At 39.9% G+C, this 19,448-nt stretch overlaps 1 protein-coding gene and 1 long non-coding RNA gene across 2 annotated transcripts in view; one reads left to right on the top strand and one right to left on the bottom strand.

The window, feature by feature from the left end:
* The window catches only part of ccdc88b (coiled-coil and HOOK domain protein 88B), a 57,962-nt gene extending 43,580 nt beyond the window's left edge, over positions 1–14,382 (top strand). The window contains 6 exon segments of the mRNA XM_086085407.1: positions 972–1,158; positions 6,129–6,274; positions 8,566–8,673; positions 9,757–9,902; positions 13,773–14,114; positions 14,224–14,382. Of these exon segments, the coding sequence (XP_085941533.1) occupies positions 972–1,158; positions 6,129–6,274; positions 8,566–8,673; positions 9,757–9,902; positions 13,773–14,114; positions 14,224–14,249 (955 nt within the window). The 3' untranslated portion in view covers positions 14,250–14,382.
* The window catches only part of LOC147168621 (uncharacterized), a 31,199-nt gene that overhangs the window by 5,896 nt on the left and 5,855 nt on the right, over positions 1–19,448 (bottom strand). The window contains exons 2-3 of the long non-coding RNA XR_015096005.1: positions 13,764–14,092; positions 6,137–6,250 (exon numbers count right to left, since the gene is read on the bottom strand). This is a non-coding gene — a long non-coding RNA (uncharacterized LOC147168621). The remainder of the gene's footprint in view (positions 1–6,136; positions 6,251–13,763; positions 14,093–19,448) is intronic.

The raw sequence follows: 19,448 nt of genomic DNA, 5'->3' as shown, positions 1-19,448 counted from the left end.
AATAAGTTATACAATTATAGGATGATATATATAACTAAACATATATATATATATTTAATTAAAAACAAGTTTATTGGATTTTATGACACCATTGTTTAACGCTTATTTGTCAAAGTTGACAAAATGTTGATTAAACTGTAACCTAATGTCCATATCAGAATGCTTGAGAAGAACTAGGAGGCGTCCGATGTGACACATTGGAGCCTCCAAACATGTACTGCATTTATAGTTCATAATAATAATTATTAAAACACTTTCACAGACGCATGTATTTCATACTTTGAAGTCACATTGTGAAGATCTAAAAATATTCCAGCCATGTTTATTTCAGAATTGACTAATCTTCCAACTAGAGATGGGCGAGTACTGATACCAGGTATCGGAATCAGGCTGCTATCTGGCCTTATTTCAAGGTATTGGTACTCACGACTATGGCCGATGCCAGTATCAGCTGCCCTCTTGTGGCCATTTTACAATCAGCAACTACAAATTAGAAAAGAGAAGAAAAGAAAATTGCTGTTAATTTCATGCAATTTTAAGGAAAAATGATAAACTGGGCTATTGTGGTCTTTCTTTAAAATGATCCGCCATTGTTTTTTATGTACTAGCGGTATAAGTACTTGGAATTGGCGACTACTCGAGTTGAGTACTCGTACTGGTATGAGTCTGAATTAAAGTGGTATTAAACATCCCTCCTTCCAACTGTGAATGCTAGATATAATTTCATAGAGATGATAGCTTACCTCAATAAAGTGTTTTGTAGGCAATAAATTAAAACCAGAGTGTGGTTTTAAATTATTTTTGAACTGATATCCAATGTATTTTCTCCCTATTTTTTAAATTTATGTATAACTTTGTGTGTGACTCATTGTGCTGTGTAATATAATAATGGGTTTAATTTAGAGCGCAGATGATCCAAAGCACTCGGCAGGACATGAGCAATGAGTAAACGTGTCTGCGTGTGTGTTCAGGCTCCAAGCCCAGCATAAAGAATTGGTAGCTTCCCAGGCAGAGCTGCTGGCTCAGGGCTCCTTGTTGAGGGGCGAGCTGAGCGCCTCCCTGCTGGAGAGGACTCGCCTGGAGGGGGAGCTCAGCACCTTGAGGGAAGCCAACCAAAGTCTGGACCTCAGCAACGCTCGCCTCACCAGCCAATTTCAGGTATCAAGCCGACGACGCACGCGTGCATCCTCTACTATAGTGGTACTAAGATAATTGGAAAAACAAACAGACCTCCACCAGGGCCCAACGATCCTAAAAATATGATCGATGATGTTCCACTCCAGTGCAAAATGGATGCCTTAAAATGGATGCCTTCTGCTGACACAGCAGCTTCATCTGCTGGATCTGGTCAGATACTATTTGGCCTCAATTCATTCATTTTCTAGCCGCAAATTCCCAGACAGAGCTCACCTGTGGGGAATTAACTCATTTCACTCAATTGGTGTGAAAACTATTTATTTACTGCAAATAATGTAAATTTGGTCATTAGCTGTATATATGCTAGGGGTGTCAAACACATTTTTGCCTCAGACTGCATCAACTTCATCATCATCATACGGATATATACTTGCATTTGGTTACATTTGACACAGTACAGCCTTGAGATACAAGTTTTTGCCATTTATCCGTTGCAGCACCCTCATCGCCCGCCCCCACCCCAAAAAAGTCATGTGTTTTGTAATAAGAAAAATAGCTCTCTATAATATAATATATAAAATGTACGTTCCAACGTTCTTGTAAGCTAAATGTTAAAAATTTAGCATTTTCCCCCCGCATCATTCTAACAAATAGCATTTTTTAACTTGCACATGTGCAAATTAAAAAACAAAAAAAAAATGTTAGCCTTTAAGCTAAATGCTAAAACATTTTGCATTTTTTCGCATAATTCTGAAAATAATCATTATTTTTACTCGCGCATGTGCAAATGAATTTTTTTTTTTGACGTTCTTGTAAGCTAAATGCTAGAAATTTAGCATTTCTTTTGCATAATTCTAAAAATAATAATTTTTTTAACTTGCACATGTGCAAATAAAAATGTCAGTTTTTATTTATTTATTTTTAATTTTTTGCATTTAGCCTTTGTACATTACACCAAAACGTTCCAACGTTCATGTAAGCTAAATCCGAAAAACAGCAATTTCCTCCCCATAATTCCATAATTTTGCTTCTTTTTTTTTTTTTACTTATGCATGTGTAAGTAAAAACATTGATTTTTTTTAGATTTAGCATTTAGTCTACATTATACCAATACATTCAAAAATGAGGTAAGTAAAAAAGATTTATTCGTAATTTCCATGATTTCTCTTATCTTTATATGCATATCCATTATGGGAAAAAATGCTAAGTCCTTAGCATTTAGCATACAAGTACTTTTGATCGTACATATTTGCCAGTCAAAAATGTTCCAAACACCACATTAGCAGTTCCACGCTCCCGTAAGGGACCCTTTTTTGGATTTTGGACTAAAGGCAGCACCCCAGACTGTTCGCCATTCAACTGCTTTGTGAACCACTACAGAACAAACAGCAATAACAGCAAAAAGTCATTTGTCCACCTCTATAAAGTTTCAAAGTTTTTTGAAAATAGGTTAGCCATTTTTACATAATCCTCATTAACAAACAAACTGACTAATGATGCTCAGCTTTCCGTTGCAAAGCACAACCACCGTAATAAACATATTAGATATCCAACAGACTTATAACTTTGCTATCAAGTGAATTATTCATGCACGAAACACTAATTGTCCCCTCTGTGGGGAGTGTCGTTACACAAGCCCGAAAAATAATTAAAAGGCATCTTTTTCTTGAGCTCCACAATCCATAACGCGTCTGCTTGTAAACAAGAATGATGTTGTGGGACCGCCGTCGATTTGTATTGACCACTGAGGTGAATTAAACTTCACAACTGTAGGGGGAGCCCTGGAGCAATACACCCGCTCATCCCTTACTGCTACTTCAGCGCTCAATTCCAGTCTTAACTAAAACAAGCATTTAATGTGTGAGCTCCAGTATTTGCTCCCCATAAAACTCACACAACCCACAAGTGTAGTAAAGGAGGAACACGCCTTCAAACCTGCAGTCAGTCGCACTCGGGTGTTTAATATTGCAGTCGCCGATTGGACATTTGCATGCAAAGAAGGATTTAATGCTTCGCGGCGGAGACGCTCGGAAACATTACACTCTTAGAATAATAAAGCTAATTTATCTGAAACATTATTGGGCAATTAAACCAAACATATTAGAAATTTATGGCAGGTTTTAGAGGCTGTTTTACATTGCCGTGGTCAGGGTGGAATCATTAGCATCTCACCGGAGCAGACTTTTCCTCGCACCTGACGGAAGCCGACGTCAGCTTTGACACATGAGGAAAAGTGATTTGTCGAGCCAACTTCAAATTAGCTTTAATCTTCCGCGCAAAGGCTGTCAAACTCCGGCGAAATATTGAAAACAGCTCCTCGCGCGCTCAAGTCTGAAGTCGCTTGAGGGATCGCAGACGTGCAAATTGACTTTCCATAAAGGAGCCAAGCGGGAGATGTTTTGATAGGCTGCCTCAACCTGCTCCGCTAATGAAGAACATTTGGTGTGCTAATAGACAAGAAACACCAAAAACTACGCCAGGATCGGCCGTGTTTTTCTGAATTATTCAAACTGACCAATAAAGCACACTTGGCCCGTCAAAGTCGACAAATTAGCTTCGGTATTAATCAATTGGAGTCGGCTCCCAGTGCCAGGTAGCAAGCGGCTTGTCATTCTCTATATCCTTTGAATTATTCCTTTCAGCTTCATTTTGCTTCTTTTCAACTTTTCCATAATGCATGACGGAAAAGCCAATAAATAGTGGCGGAATGGGAATGGAGCGCTGTTTTTTAAAGCAATGTTTGGAGTGTGTCAAGACTCACAATCAACCTGCTGCGGCGCTGATAACTGTCGGGGAGAGACGAAGTGTGAACGGGGAAAACGTCAATAAGATAATAAGGGGGCGGGGTATTTGTCTACTACAATTAATAGATTTCTTTTTTTTTAAGTGGTGAAACCAAAGTTGCAGAATACGACTAATCTGGCATTTTCTATTTCGAGGTTTTTTGTTGTGTAAACATACCCGAGATACTGTATGAATATATGCGCTATATTTCTTCATATAGTGGCTGGGAGTGTTTATTTATAGAGCATACCGGGCTTCGAAAAGGGAAAGCATACAAATATATAAATAAATTTTGATCATAAATGAAACAGTACGTTTGTTTTCAATTGTTTATTTCACACAACTACAGTAAATAATGATGTAAAAAAACAAACATTGTAATATAATAGGTATCACCTATTCGCTGTAATAAAGCATTTCATATAATAGAAAAATAGCTTGCATCTAAAGGTTATGAAAAAATGGTAATGTTCTTTTTTTTTTATAAAAAAAAGTAATGTTTTTGTGTAAATGATAAAAAAAAGTCACAATTTTTTAAATTATAATTGTAAAAAAAACAGAATGTTACAAGATATCACAAGCATTTTTAAAAGGGGAATGTTACAAATATTGGCTATATTTATGAAAAAAACAAGTTAAATGATACAAGACATCACATTTTAAAATTAAATAAATAATTTAATGTAACAATTTGAATTTTTGTTGTTATTATTATTTATCATATAGGCTACTTTTTATATGTTTTTACAAAACAGGAATGCTATTTTTATTCAGGAAAAAAAAAAGGGGGGGTGGAATTAATGAACAAGTTTAATGATGCAAGCTTTCATGTATTTTCCATTTCAAAATGAAACAGAAGACTCACACTAATGCTAACAACCTTTTACTTTTGTCACCCATAATAAAATAAAACATTTTCCCCCATACACTTAACTGCTTTGTATATGTTGACTTCTCGTATACTGTGTTTGTTTTAACACAAGCTGAAGTGGACCTCCTCTTTCTTCCATGTCCTGAGAGTAAAAACTTTGCATACCCCTGATATACAACAACATATATTGTTCTATTTCTACAATATATTACAACATCCTTCACTCACTAAAGTGGAGCTCTACTCGGTTGCTGTATATTTCTTAATCATTTTTTTGGACTCTGTTGCGTTTGTCCCGCATCGAATAAATCCACTTTAAAAGCTTTCTGTCCAATTCCTCTCCCCACCAAGGAGGCATGCTCTATTCCAGTTAACCTGACTGATTGACTGAATGCATACAGCAGCACTTTCCTGTTAAACTCCAAACTCAGCTTTACAAATGCCATATCTGCAGTGCATGTTGTGGAATTATGGAGAAACAAAACTGCCAGAATACAAATAAATAAAGTGGGGGGAAAAAAAAGTTATAAAAAAAATCAATGCAAATAAAATCAACAAAAATCTATATGTATAAAGAATTAAAGAAATACATAAGATTAAAAAATGTATATATAAATAAATGTTTATACATTTAGAAATATAATTAAATAATGATCAATAATTAAAAACTACATTCTGCTCTCATGTTTATTTATTTCATGTTGCAGACAAAGCCAGCATGAAATGCGGCATGAAATGTTATTCAAATGAGGGGGCGGTCCTATAAGTGCGTCTTGGGTTGAACTATTGCTTGCTCGACATGTCAGTCTATGTCAGACTCACGCAGAGAATACTCCACGGTCGGAAGGCAGTTTGCAACGGCAAATATTTCTACCCGAGACACGCTTTGGACCGCCCCCTTATTAGAATAACATTTCATGAATAAATAAATAAACATGAGAGCAGAGTGTTTGTATTTATATTGATATTTAATTATATTTATATATTTATGTATTTATTTCCACATTCATTTTTTATGTTTATTTCTATTTTTTACATTTATTTGTACTTGTATTTATATTTTGTGTTGTTTTATTTTATTTTGTATTTAATTTTTGAATCCGATTTTTTATTTTCACTTTTATTTCGTTATCATTTTGCCAGTTTTGGTCCTCAATATTGGAATCGACGTCTATGACACGGGCGAACTAGTCATTGGGAAAAAAAAGTCACTTGAAAAGGCGAATGACGTCTACTAAACCAAACGCTCCTATTTGAAGAAATATGATACTATATATAATTTTTGAAGAGTCAGAGTGTTCTCATCTTGCATGTGTGTGTGTGTGCGTGTGTGCAGCTACTAACCCAGCTAAAGGGGAACATGGAGGAGGAGAACCGACACTTAGCCGAGCAGAACCGCATTCTGCTGAGGGAGAACCGGGCCTTACTGGAGCAGAGCCTGGAACGTCGCGACCAGCACTACACGCAGCAGAAAGAATATCAGTTAGTACACGCACACGCGCGCGCGCGTCGTACACGCACGTACGAACACAGAGCTGACAGGAGAGGATCAAGTGGATTGAAGAGTAAATCAGGTCTTGTTACTCGGGCCGCGGGGCTTCTTAACAGGATTGATAGAATTAAAGCTACAAGCAAGAGCAAATAGTACATAACGTGTGTGTGTGTGTTCACATGTGCCACAGAGGTCTGTGTGTGCGTGAGGAAACCGTTTCACAGTCCACCAGCCCCCAGCAGTGTTGCTTTTAAATGTTAAACAGACTGCTTGCAGATTATCCAGAACTAATAGTGATCATGCAGGGCTGCTTCACCCTTTAAGACTAACGAGTCACGTTGCTCCCAAATTACATTATTGCCCTCCCCAATTTTTCCGAGCTGCGGTTATATTTATTCAGGCTGAATTTGTTAAGAAATGCAACTGCAAATACTAAGTTTTGAGTACTCAACTACAATAATAACCACAATAATATTTCTCCAGGAGTGTCAATCAAAACTATTTATTTATTTATTTATTTTGGATTAAGAAAAAGCCATTTGACACCGCTTTTATTTTGGACCGAGATGAACGGATGGATGAAGTGGCAAACGCTCGTGTTTATTTTAAAAGCGAACCTCATGCAGCGGTGACATCTGTTATTAGAAAAGCAATTTAATAGCAATCATCCGCAGAAATATATTCAATATTCAACCGCACACGCGACAAATTAATCTCTCAAAAAATAAGAAAAAAGGGCCAAAGACAGTTCCATTATAAAAATGAAATTGCGAGATGATTTGTTTTGTTGTGAAATCACACGTCCCTCCGAAACTATTGGAAGAGCAAGGCCAGTTCCTTTGTTTGTGCTGCAGGTTGAAAACAAAGATGAACAGCTCGAGTGTTTACAGGCATATTTAGATCTGGTAGACAATTTACATGATTATTTATGAGTACACATACAGTTTTGCCTTGAGAAGAATTAGGATATATTAACAGTTAACATGAACACATAATAGGAAAGCCATAGACAGGCTAAGAAAAAGTATCTGTGGGAGTATAAATACACTTTCGGCAACAATTATTTGAACACAAGCGACAATATAACAATGGATGTATGCACATATTCTTTATCCTCTGTGAAAAACGACTAATTTTACTGCTATTTATTATTATATATTATTCATTTATAGTAGTTGTGAAACTCTTCTTTTTTGTCTTCATGACTGCATAATACTGCCCCTGGTGGCCAAGTCGCATATTGAATTAATTATGACGCACAAACTGTTTGGCGGTAATTATTTTCACATTGCAAAAAAAAGAGGAAAAAAAAGACTGGAATGGATACATGGGATTTCCACTTATTTCACTGGTGAATGGTAATTTTAGATACAATAGTCTTGATCCAACTTTTAGGGTTAAATAAATAACCCAAAAAGTTTAGTTAGTCCCTTTTTGACCCATTTGGGTTTTATTTATGACCCAACTGTTGTTAAAGTGTAACATTAGTTTTTTCTTAACAAATAATGCTGTCTGTAAGATTTCAACCTACCCCAAATTTTTTTAATTTTTTTTTTAATTTTACCCAACTTTCTGTGTTTGGACAAAACAGCCCCAAAATTGGTTTGAATAGACCCAAATTGCAGGTCAGTAATTTTTTGGAGACCAAATTCAAATATTTTTTTTGGGCCCAGCAGTTTTTAAGGATGTATGTGTGAATTCAGGACCGAACACCAAATTTTCAGTTTATTCAGCGTTTTGGGGACAAAATAGCACCGGTTTGGAGATGAATCGTAAAAAGTTATTTTTCTCGCTAAAATACAAATGTAAGTAGCAGACCAGCAGTGTGTGCTTCATCCTCTGGGAAAAATAAGAGTCTATAAATGCGAACTCCCACTTAAGTTCCAAGCGGCTGCCATTCCTCGCAACAGAGCCGCACCACTAGCACAAGAATAAACGGATCTCGATACTAAACTTTACGTTCCATTTTTGCAGCGCTGAACCCCGCTGACCTCTCTTAACATGGCTGAACTTCCCCGCCCACAGTCGCGCGTTCGACAACTAACAGCGTCGGCCCAGAGTGTCTTTTGCTTCACAATTTTTTATCCCGAGCCGTTTATCATCCAAGGCAGGTCCTGCAGTTGCAGGCTATTTTTCAGCCTTTTTCTTGATCAGCAGCACCTAAGCCCACTTTTGTTGTCTTCTCCTGGCTTGAAAGCAGCACGGAGAAAGTCATTTGATTGATAGAATATCGGCAAGAAATGTATGAAATGTTGCAGCGATGTTTTGTGTTCTCCTTCAGGGAGAAGCTGAGCGAGCTCCGCCGGGAGAAGCAAAAGCTGGTGGAGAAGATTATGGACCAGTACAGGGTTCTGGAGCCCAATGTGCAACCTTCACCTTGGAAGGCCAAGTACGAACACAATTCCAATGTGACACTTGATAGTAATGTTAAAATTTTAATACATTTCTTTTTCAGCCAAACCAAAAACGATAAAAACACAACGATTCAATAATATACTGTTTTATACGTCCAGCTATAACTGACTGTATTCGGTGTCAGCACAGGAAAGCACTGCAATTCCAACATAAAAGTAGAATCACTCAAATAAAAAGGACGGAGTGGATTCTTTTTACTGCATGACCTGAATCCCAGTATATTTTACTGAAAGGTTTTCTGTAAAAGAGTATTCCAAGGTCTGGTCACCAAGAAAATACTGTTCTATGATGTGCCGTTATTCGGAAGGCCAAAGCATGTCAATTAGAGGTGTCAATTATTGCGTTAATTTTGAGTTAATTTAAAGTTACTTTAACACCACTCATTTTTTTTAACAAGCGATTAATCAAAATTTAGCATTAATAAATTTAATAATAATGCATATATTCGCGGAGACTGGGGTGAAGTTTTATTTTGACAATTTAAAGATTAGATAGCTTAAATACGAAAAGAAAAATGCACTGAGCTGTCACCAATGTCTTACAAATGCAATTATGCCATCTAGTGGCAGAAAAATGACCTCAACACAAATTAACATCACACTCGTTTTTTAACAGTACAAGTGTACAGCTTTTTAATTTTAACTCCATTTTGAAAAATTATTATGAAATTACTGTATCAATGACTAAAAGACGCAGCCATATTTCTATGACTTCAACATTCCCCCCCCCCCCCCCCACACTTTTATGTTAACAAGAGTATGAAATCTTGGAAAATAAATATTTTACTGTACATTTAGAACAGATATAAAATTTGCGATTAATCGTGAGTTAACTATTCTATACTAAATCATGCGATTAATTACGATTAAAATTTGTAGCCGCCTGACACCCCTAATATATATATATATATATATATATATATATATATATATATATATATATATATATATATATATATATATATATAGGCTATAAGTGAAGCCATTTTCATGCTGCCCAGTGAATAGTGTGAGCCATCATATTCGGCCTCCGCTGTGCCCTCTCTGTGTCCTCGAAGGAAATCTAACTGGATTGCAGACCGGATGAAGAAGCTCATCAAACCCCGCGGAGGAGCGCGAGAGGGACGCGTCCTCGTCACGGCCGCCGGCAGCGTGGAGAACCTGGCCGACAGAGCCCAATTCACATCAGACACACCTCAGCATGGTGAGGGCCCGCGCGCACACACCCCGGCGCTCTGTCTGCCTTTCGCGAGGATTTTCCAACACGCTCGCCCCCCATCAAGCGAGGCCACCGGCATGCATAGACATCAGCTCATGACTAGCAAGTGAGGCCGGCAGCCATCGGCGCTGCTTTCTCCTTCGATCTTTCCCTGTCGCGGTCGCCTTTTTTGCTGCGAACGGAGAGAGGCAAGCATTCGCAGCGCTTCATTTTTCTCTTTACGCACTCTGACCGCGCAATGCATTTGCAGAGATTGTGAAAAGAAACTCCATAGGCAGCATTCGAGTGTATTAATGTCACTACTCTGACGGAAAAGACTAATTCGCACCTCATTTTCTCAGCTCTGTACGCAATGTAAAAGCTTGCATGCTTATCAGTTCTCACATTTTGACTGCGGTATTGTAAGGCTACTTTTCAGTTCCAAAGACTTCCACAGTACATAAAAGAAATTCATATATATGATTATCCAGCTGTTCAGGGCGAGCTGGAACATATGCCGGCCGAATTTGGGCTAAGGCAGCCAACGCATTGGACTGGAATTTTGGTGAGATAAAGTAGACTAGGCTTTTAGATCAGGTGAAAACCAGGTCTAAGTTGTGGCGCACTGCCACATGGCATTTATGCTAATAGCGTGATGACACTTAAGCACATTACAGTCATTCAACGACAACAAAATCTATTGTTAGTTTTAGTTTTTAGTTTTATTATTCTAAGTATTCTAAAAATGAATATGAAAAAATAGTTGATGTAACAGGACTGTGCTGAAATTTTAACCTCCCAAGTGGCACCTATTCAGTGGAACGGCCCATAAGATGTTTTTAGATGGCCACTGATCAACTTACCAGGCTTCACAATCCTGAGATTTTAATTATTATTTTTTTTAATTCTGCATCAAAAGAATTCCGCTTGCTTTTAGTCACAGTCTGAGCTCTCCTGCCCGTAAGAATAATAGCGTGATCAACTTTATCCAAAATGGCCTCGGTCCAAACCTGGCAATTAACGCAATGAGCAAAGAGGGTCCCTTGAGGCTCTAATAGCGGCGGTTAAGTCTGTCTTTGATAAGCGGAGACGCTTCGGTCTTTGTATAAATAAACCTCCGCTGAGATCAATGTTCCATTTATTATTAGCTTCTAATGCTTTAATCTTTACCTCATCGACCGCGCGTACAATTGACTTCTTATATGAATTAATGCAACGCTTTCAAAAGGCAATGCATCATATCCCCCCCCCCCCCTTGAATTTACGCTTAATCCGCATCGCATTGTCCGAGAGGAGCAAAAGTTTAAAGACACTTAAGATCACATCGAAAATATCCAACGTGAGCGGTTCAAAAGCAAAACCAATTCATCAAACGCTTTCATCCTGAGTTAGTCGGTTAAATAACTACCCTTATGCTTTGCGCGTCAGCCTTTTTCAGCTGCCTCTCTTGGATCATCACCATGGTAACGAGATGCAAATTATTTGAATTCAGTGCAATCTGGTTTTAATTATAGAGTGGGCATTTTTTCATGTTGCGCAGGTTTTGCGATACTTCACACATTCATTAACAATCCCCTTATGAGCGTGCACTTTGCTTAGTGGCAGAATAAACTCTTGAGAGGAGGGGGGGGATGTGGGGGCTTCCTTAAGTAGAGCTGGACTCGGGGGGGCTTCTCGTGAAGACGATAAGAGAGAGGAAGCAAAGCATTATGTTCAATGCATTTTTCAAACAAAACTCAGCGGATGCTTCATAAGGCACACCTGCATAGTCTAATGGGAACTAATATCAGAGCTGTGTCAAAAACAAATGTTACTTTGCAAAGTCTATTGCTAATTTGGATTGACTCATTGTGCTCATTATTATGATTGCCATTATCATTATTATTATTATTGTTTGAATGCTGAAACACTTATGTTGTTTTTAACCTTTATTAGAAGTGCTTTTTATTTTCCACGCCTTTTCAGTTTGAAGCTCCTTAGAGTGAATGCAGTTTTCTTTTTTTTTAAATTTAATTTATCACTCAACTACAATTAATAATTAGTAATTTTCCAAGTCATTTATCTTTCAATATACTTCATAAGCATTCCACAAGCATTCATCTTTTATTAGCATTCATCTTCATCTTTTTCTCCAGAAATTTCACTTTGTCTAGTTATCATTGTTGTTGTTCACAAAATTTGGTAAGTGGGAAACTTACATATGACAATACTGGGTTGTCTTCCTAACCCACTCGTTGAGTAGTGCTGCATTTTGAGCAGATTGGGTCACTTTTACCCAAGGTTGGGTTTTAGGCACAGGCCGATTCTCGATTTGATGGTTTACCGTAGTTTTAAAATGTCAATGTTTCAATAACCGATAATACTGGCTCTCACCGGTAACGAGCTCTTTTCATTTTTGAGCGGGACATCTAAGCAGGGCACAATATGATTGAGTAAACGACCCGCTTCTTTCAAGTTGTCTCTAATTTATTTTTTTTACTCCTTTGCGGCGATCAGCGAGGTGGAGCGAGGAAGCAAGACGAACGAGACACTGCAAACACGGATACGTTTTTGCTCTGATTAATGTGCATTGTCCTAAAAAAAAAATAGAATAAATAAATAATAGTGCCAGTAGGTACTAGTTAGCCCCATGGTCAACATGAGTAGCCCCCCACAGGTCTGTTCTAAAAATAGCTCACCAGTGATGAAGAAGAATAATTAAAACGGAAGAATAAAGTAAAGGTGTATTTATTTATTTAAACTTTATTTACAACATGTATCTTTTGTACCAAATATTCTATAATTTGTTTAGAAATAAAAATATTTTGTCCAAATATTTAAAAAAAAATTGTAATTTGTTGTTTCCTGATACATCATGGCCTTTAAATGCCCCCAAAGATAAAAATCAAGCGGGGTGAGATCTGGGAGAGGCCACACAAAATCAAAGCATCTGGAAACGACTTCTCTAACCACTGACGCAATCCTGCGAATGACATAATGAGATGGAGATCCTGGAAGTTTCCGTCTTTGTTTAGCAGGGATGAGCAAAAAAAAAAAGCCTTCTTGCGCACCTGAAAGCTTAAGGATTTCCATGGAGGACACAAAATGAAATGATTTCAAAACAATGGCGTCATGTAGAGCATATTATATACTGTAAATCAAAAATGATTTTAATAAAAAGTGTATTTTTTTCCCCCGAAACAAACTGGACACCCTATATAATAATAATAGCAATAAAAACAATAATGGTGGCAGCAGCACCCGAGTTAGTAATATATAATATTGCGGTATGTTTGCGCAAATATGCAAAAGGAAAGCGAGGCGGCAGCAGCAGCTCAGTGCATCATGGGAAATCACCCAGCAGGCTTTGCATACAGTAACATAACAAAGGCGTGATTTACACAGTGAAGAAGACTTCTTACCACAGCCTTGTAATATGCATTTGCAAGATTGCAGCCTGGTTATGACAAATGCATGCTTTGGATATTTTTTAAGACCGGATGCACCTTTTGGCGGCAAATCCATACCATGTTTATCATAAGGGTGCATAGAAATGTAATATATCCTAACAAGATTAGGGCAAAGGCGTAATCTTCGCCCTAAACCAGGGACATCAACAACATTGTGGTTCGGGTTTCCCGTAGAGAGCCGTGAAAACCATATAGGGAATGTATACAAAAATGTTTCCCAATCTATATGGAGCCAAAGCAGCTAATTTTACTATTTATAGTATATTTTTATTGACACCTGTGCCCTGGACTATATTTCGTCATCAGATGACGTCTTTATGAAGACTTGAATAGCACATAAGGACTGCGGGTCATCCAGGATCAACATGTTTTATGCATTATATAATGATTATGTATATCATACATAACATTTCCTCACATTTTGCAGATCCTTGCAGTGCCCCGGGTTCTCCGTGTCCCTCGAGAAAAGCTCCACTCCACTCAGAGCCCGAGATTTCTTCTCCCACGAGTCTGCTCCCGCGCTCCGGCTCCGGGGGTCGTCGTAAGCTGGGGTCCCGTCACGGCTGGGGTTTGACCAGAGGTGGCGCCGGAGTTTCGCAATCCTTCAGTCCCGGCGACCAGAAGACCGCGCCTCGCCTCCGCCTGCTTTCCGGTCAGAACACCACCACGGTCCCCTGGGAGAGTGAGAGCGGCGCAAGGAGCGCTCCCGAGCAGACTGAGGAGGCCAAAGTGAGCAGTTGGGAGAGCCTTGAGGAGGAGACAAATGGAGGTGAGGAGGAGGAGGAGGAGGAAGAAGAGGAGGAGGACACATGATGATATTAACAGGCGATGAAGTCAGAGATGACGTATTATTTATTCAAGTCTTCTCTGTGTTACAGGTCAACTTTCCAGCAATGGCGCATGAAAAAGACTCCATTTATTGAACACACGTTTTAGCTGCACACAAATTGTTTTAAGACAATCACTTTGTCAGGTTTACTGTTTTAAATAAATAGACCTCACAGTATTTTGATGCAAGTGTGAAGAAACCCAACGGACTGATGAGCTTTTCATTTCCTGTGCCAACCGAAAAACGGTTAGTTTTCATCAACTTAAAAATATGTGAACATTTACGAAGGCAATTGATCGACCTGTTGTGGTTGTCAGCACAGTGGGAAAAAGTGGTTAACATGCGATTCGCAGTTTTGAAGTTCTGAAGTCAAATCCGGGCTTTGGCCTACGCCCTTTGCTTGCCTGGGTTACTCCGGCTTCGTCCCATATTCCAAAAACATGCACGAGACACTCAAACTGCTGGGTCAAAAATAACCCAATTTTAATAATAACTTGGGTAAATGTGACACAACCCTTCTGGGTTGTTTTGTATATAACAACTCCGTTTTTTGCACGGAACCCCAAAAATTGTCGTTGGATTTATTTATTTACAAATATTGGGTAATTTTTTTACCCAGAAGTTTTAAAGGTGTATAGCTTTTTGTTGACTCCTTATTATGCAACGGTGTACTGTAAATGCGAGTGGGAATGCTTGCACTCTTAAAAAACTCCTGGGTGAAACGTAACTTCAATTGGCTGAAATTGCTAACCCAGTGTACTGGGTCAAAAATAACCCAAATTGCACAATACAGCACAAAACATTGGGTCATTTTATACTGAACAACAGATTGACCCAGATACCAAAGTGGTCGCTTTTTGACCCAAATTGTTTAGTTTTTTGTTTACCCCTTCTTTGTTTTGTTTACCAAACATATTGCGTTGAGGATTTGACCCAACACGTTGGGTCAAGATTTTGATTCAACAAGGGGTAAAAACTATCGATACTGATGAATTCAAGCCACCAAGAAATGGTTAACGGGTTATCAAGTTCATTTTTTGACCAAAATTGGGCTATTATTGACCTAATTGTAATTTTTTTTTTGTGTCAAGGATTTGACTAAGTATGTTGGATCAAGATTTTAATATAACAAGGGGTAAAACTACCCATCCTGATGCGTTTCAGCTACCAAGAAATGGCTTTTCAGGTTTTTAGGGGAGCTATGGTTCAAAAATAATACTAACTTTAATCACATAAAATTTACTTCAGTGCACAACCAACCTGTTAAAAATGCTGATCAGCTTCAGCCCGCCCAAATCTAATCTTTAACCCAATCTATTGGGTAAAAAAAATAATGAACCCTAATTTGGGTAAAAGCAATCTAAAATCCAAAACTTCCCAGCAATTGGGCTAGGAAAACAACCCAGGATTTTTTTTTTTGGTGTGGACTTGCCTGTATGTGCCCTGTGATTGGCTGATGACCATTCAACAGTTTGTATTGTCATACTGAGAACTGATCCTACTATTTTGGTTATCCTCTTTAGCTACTTTAAAACAAGTCATTTAGAAGCATCCCTAATGAATTGTCTTGTGATTATAGCCCCAAAAAATAATGGCACTTCGATTGAACAAAATGTAAGTGTTTAAAGTGGCATATTGTTTTCCAAGGTTTCCTTTTCATGTCCAAATCTCCATACAAGAGTCAATCATGATCGTTTGGAGAAGAAGAACTTCCTGCGCTCCAAGTGGCATCTCGGTCTTCGCCAAGCGACTCGTAGCGTAGCTAAGCAGCGAAAGCGTTCAAGTGGCGTAGATGAGTGCACTTAAGCCGCGCTCGCGCTGCGTCATCTCGTCTGCAATAAACCTTTATAGGATTATCTCAAATGTCCCGGCAGCTCCCGCTGATTGATCTGCTCCGAGTTGGCTCACTTCAAGGTAAAAAGGAGAAGCCTATTAGAGCGCAGGTGCTTACTCATAATGGACAATATTAACTTGGAAAAGGAGAGATGAAGAAAAGTGACGCGGCGAATAAAGGCTGTGTTGCTTGATTTTTCAAGTGTGTCCAATCAGGCATTAAAGCGGAAGACACCTCTTTATCTCTTTTTTGCGGCCTATCCTATTATATTCTGAGTGTGTCGTTGGATAAACGGGGAGAGACCCGGGCCATCTGGCTCACATGCGGTTCACTTTAGGGCTCCTGTAAAGCCAGTTAGCGGGCTAATGCTAAATGATCTAATGGCTCACTTGCACCAAATGGTTCCAGAGCAGAGCTGACACTCAGGCAGATGGGGGGGGGGGGCACATTATATGGAGCTGGACATGGGAGGGGACAGTTACCAAAGACATATCTTTCAAAAAGCCTCACACAGCACTCAAAATGGATAAGAAAGAAGGGTCTGCCACTCAAACCAGTCCTCCGTACAGCGGCTGTCAAAGTCTGTTCGCTCCGGAATGGGCTGCATTTGGCCACAGCGCCAGTAAACGGCAACGCGGCGTAATCAGAAGACAGCACGCGTATTTCCAGTGTGTGCTGCTGTTTTCAAAGATATACTAGTCTGTAGCTACAGTACGGTAGACTAGAACAGGCTCAGCGAGGCTCACAAAAGTGTCGACGTTCCCGTCAAAGCTAATGGAAAGCATGGACATTAGCTTAGCATCGCAAGCTAATAGCAAAAATAATTAAATAAAAAATAAAAGCTTAGCATCGCGTAGAACTACACGTGTATATGAATGAACTAACAAAGCTTTTTACTCTACGTAGCGAGAAGTTAAGCCGCGGCAGCCATCTTGCGTTGCCACTCGCTAAGTGCACCTAACTTGAATACATTGGTTTCTCTGCTGTGCTGTGCTTTCATGTTACTACAACAAAAATGCCATAGCATGTGGCGTACAATTGTACCAATAAGACGCAATAAGCACATTTCTTTGAAACTTAACAGTGGCAACGTAAGATGGCTGCCCTCTGGCTTAAGCTGTTTTGTCATGTCGTACTGAACACGTCTTTGGTACAGTATACAGTTGTCAAGCCATTATCTAGGGAATCCAATTGTAACGGAAGTTTTCAAACAGTTTCAAGCTTTTTTTTTAATTTTGTACTGCACTCTGCATTTTTAGGCCAGAAAAAGACACAAAAAGTAAAGGATTAAAACCCCAATACCCCCCCCCCCCCCTACCCGCCCACCTGTTAGTCCGCTAAATCAAAGTTCCACTGTATCAAAATAATGAAGTTACAAGCTTGGTCACGGAACAAGTTCAATTTAGTAAGTCGAAATACCAAGTAGCACTTTAATATCTTTTCAATGATTCTCTGTTTGAATCCCAGGTCAGGCTCTGCAGGCCTCCCCGCTGGCGACCGTGTTACGGGCTGTTCCTGCGATAGACCCCAGCTCATCTCTTGTCCTTTCAATGAGGACTTTTGAAAATGGGTAGATAGATGGACGACTTGTTTTTCTTTCCTTTTAAAAAGTCTGTGCATTTGGGTGTAGAAGACACGAGGGAATATTCGGCGCGCTCACAACCCAGAATCCCGATCAGCTAATGGACTTCTAATCCACCTCATCAATTATGAACTTAACGTGGTGACGTCATTCCAAACCAATTCTTCTTCTGAGGCAGGACGCAGGCAGGACATTTTTGCTTCTGTCACTCACTCGGCGCTTTCTTACGGATGCGAAGCTACAAGTACAAAATCTGCGCCCGCCTTTGCAGTATTCCAATTTGAAATTCCTCGCAGTGTGTCAAGGAGTTCCTCACGACCACGGGGCTGTTGTGAGGAGGAGGAGGGAGATGATCAATTTCCACTTTGACCTCTGTTTATTCAGCCAACGCTCTTCGCCGAACGAGACGAGTGAGAAATCATTCAAAAGAAGCCTGGGAGAAAATAAATAGAGGAAGTAAAAAAAAACGAACAACAACAACTAAAATGAGCGATTCTACGCCATTGTTGTTCTTGATTCCTGAAGCGATGAATGATGGATGCTCGCCCCCGGTTGACATCGCAGCACGGATCCGAAGACGCGCGTCGCTTGCTTCATTATTGAGAACCCGAAGGCTGCAACACGATTGGCCGACATCACTTTTCCAACCAAACTTCTCCATGTTTAGGTCCTCCTCATTCTTGCCTTCTGCCCCCCTTAGCCTTAGTCCTTTCCTTGAGCCGTCACATTTTAATGACCGTGTCTCAATAAAGGGCCTCCGCTGAGCAAAAACCTCACTTGGGCCACTTAGCTCGCTAACTGAGCAGGCTCGGCATCATAAATACTCGGAGCCCCGCATTGGATGTTTGTGAAGTCGGGCGTGTCTTTGCAGTCTGGCTCGTTTTCCTTGTATCCGCGCCACGCGATGACAACAAAGGCTTTCTATTCGATTCGCGAGTCGGCACACGTCACCGGGACCTGATCTGAAAGATGTGAGTCATAGTTTGTTGTCTCGGCCATGTTAGGGGGGGGGGGGGGGGCAGGAGACGACAAGAGAGGCGCTCTCCGGTGGAGGTGCGACGAGGTAAATTCGATGAATGATATTTTGCCCAGGGCGGTAGAAGGAAGGTCGGAGGGAAAACAACGAGTAACCCCTCAACCTCTCCTCTTCACAAAACGGTCACCCCCCCCCCCCCCTCTCAGCGGGGCTTTTACTCAATGAGGTGAGCTTGTGCATCTATAACTTCTTCCCCCCTCACCCCGTCTCCATCCATCTCTCCATCCGCCGCACCCCATCCCCGCCGCACCCACATCCTTCCTCTCCCCGAGTGTATTAAGGGGGCTTTGACGCACTCAGTAAAAAGCTGATTTATTCCCTCGGAGGTATCGATCGTTTTTTGCATTAAAGATTATAATTCATTACCTCGGCCCCTTTTAATACATTAAACGCTCCAAATAAAAATAAAACAGCCCCTCCTCCTACCGCCACTTCCGCCGAAACTCATTGCGTCCCAAGGGTATGCGAAAACACTCACGTCGCCGTGTCCTGCTTGTTGTGCTGGAACGGCGAAGTCCTCCTGAGAGGCACACGAAAGCATCCGTGCGAGGAAGATGACTTGAGCTGCTTCGTTTTGTTAAATGCAAAGTGATAATTGACTTGAAGACCTACCTGAGGAGCACCGGGCAGCGACCAACCCCGGGGACCAGACACAAGTCTCGACTCCACAACTTGGCAACGAGAGAGAAAGTGCTGCCTCAAAATTCTTTAAAAGCCGGCTAACATAGCTTTTGTGTTCCGGTAGCATTGTTAACGTGTTAAGCTAACTAACTAAATGAAACTGACTAGCTAAATTAGCGTATCTTCTTTATCTCGCCGACG

This window comes from Leptonotus elevatus, chromosome 9, assembly GCF_054856555.1.
Source record: "Leptonotus elevatus isolate MCC_2025b chromosome 9, RoL_Lele_1.0, whole genome shotgun sequence".
NCBI classification, from domain to species: Eukaryota; Metazoa; Chordata; class Actinopteri; order Syngnathiformes; family Syngnathidae; genus Leptonotus; species Leptonotus elevatus.
This window is presented reverse-complemented; position numbering and strand designations above follow the sequence as displayed.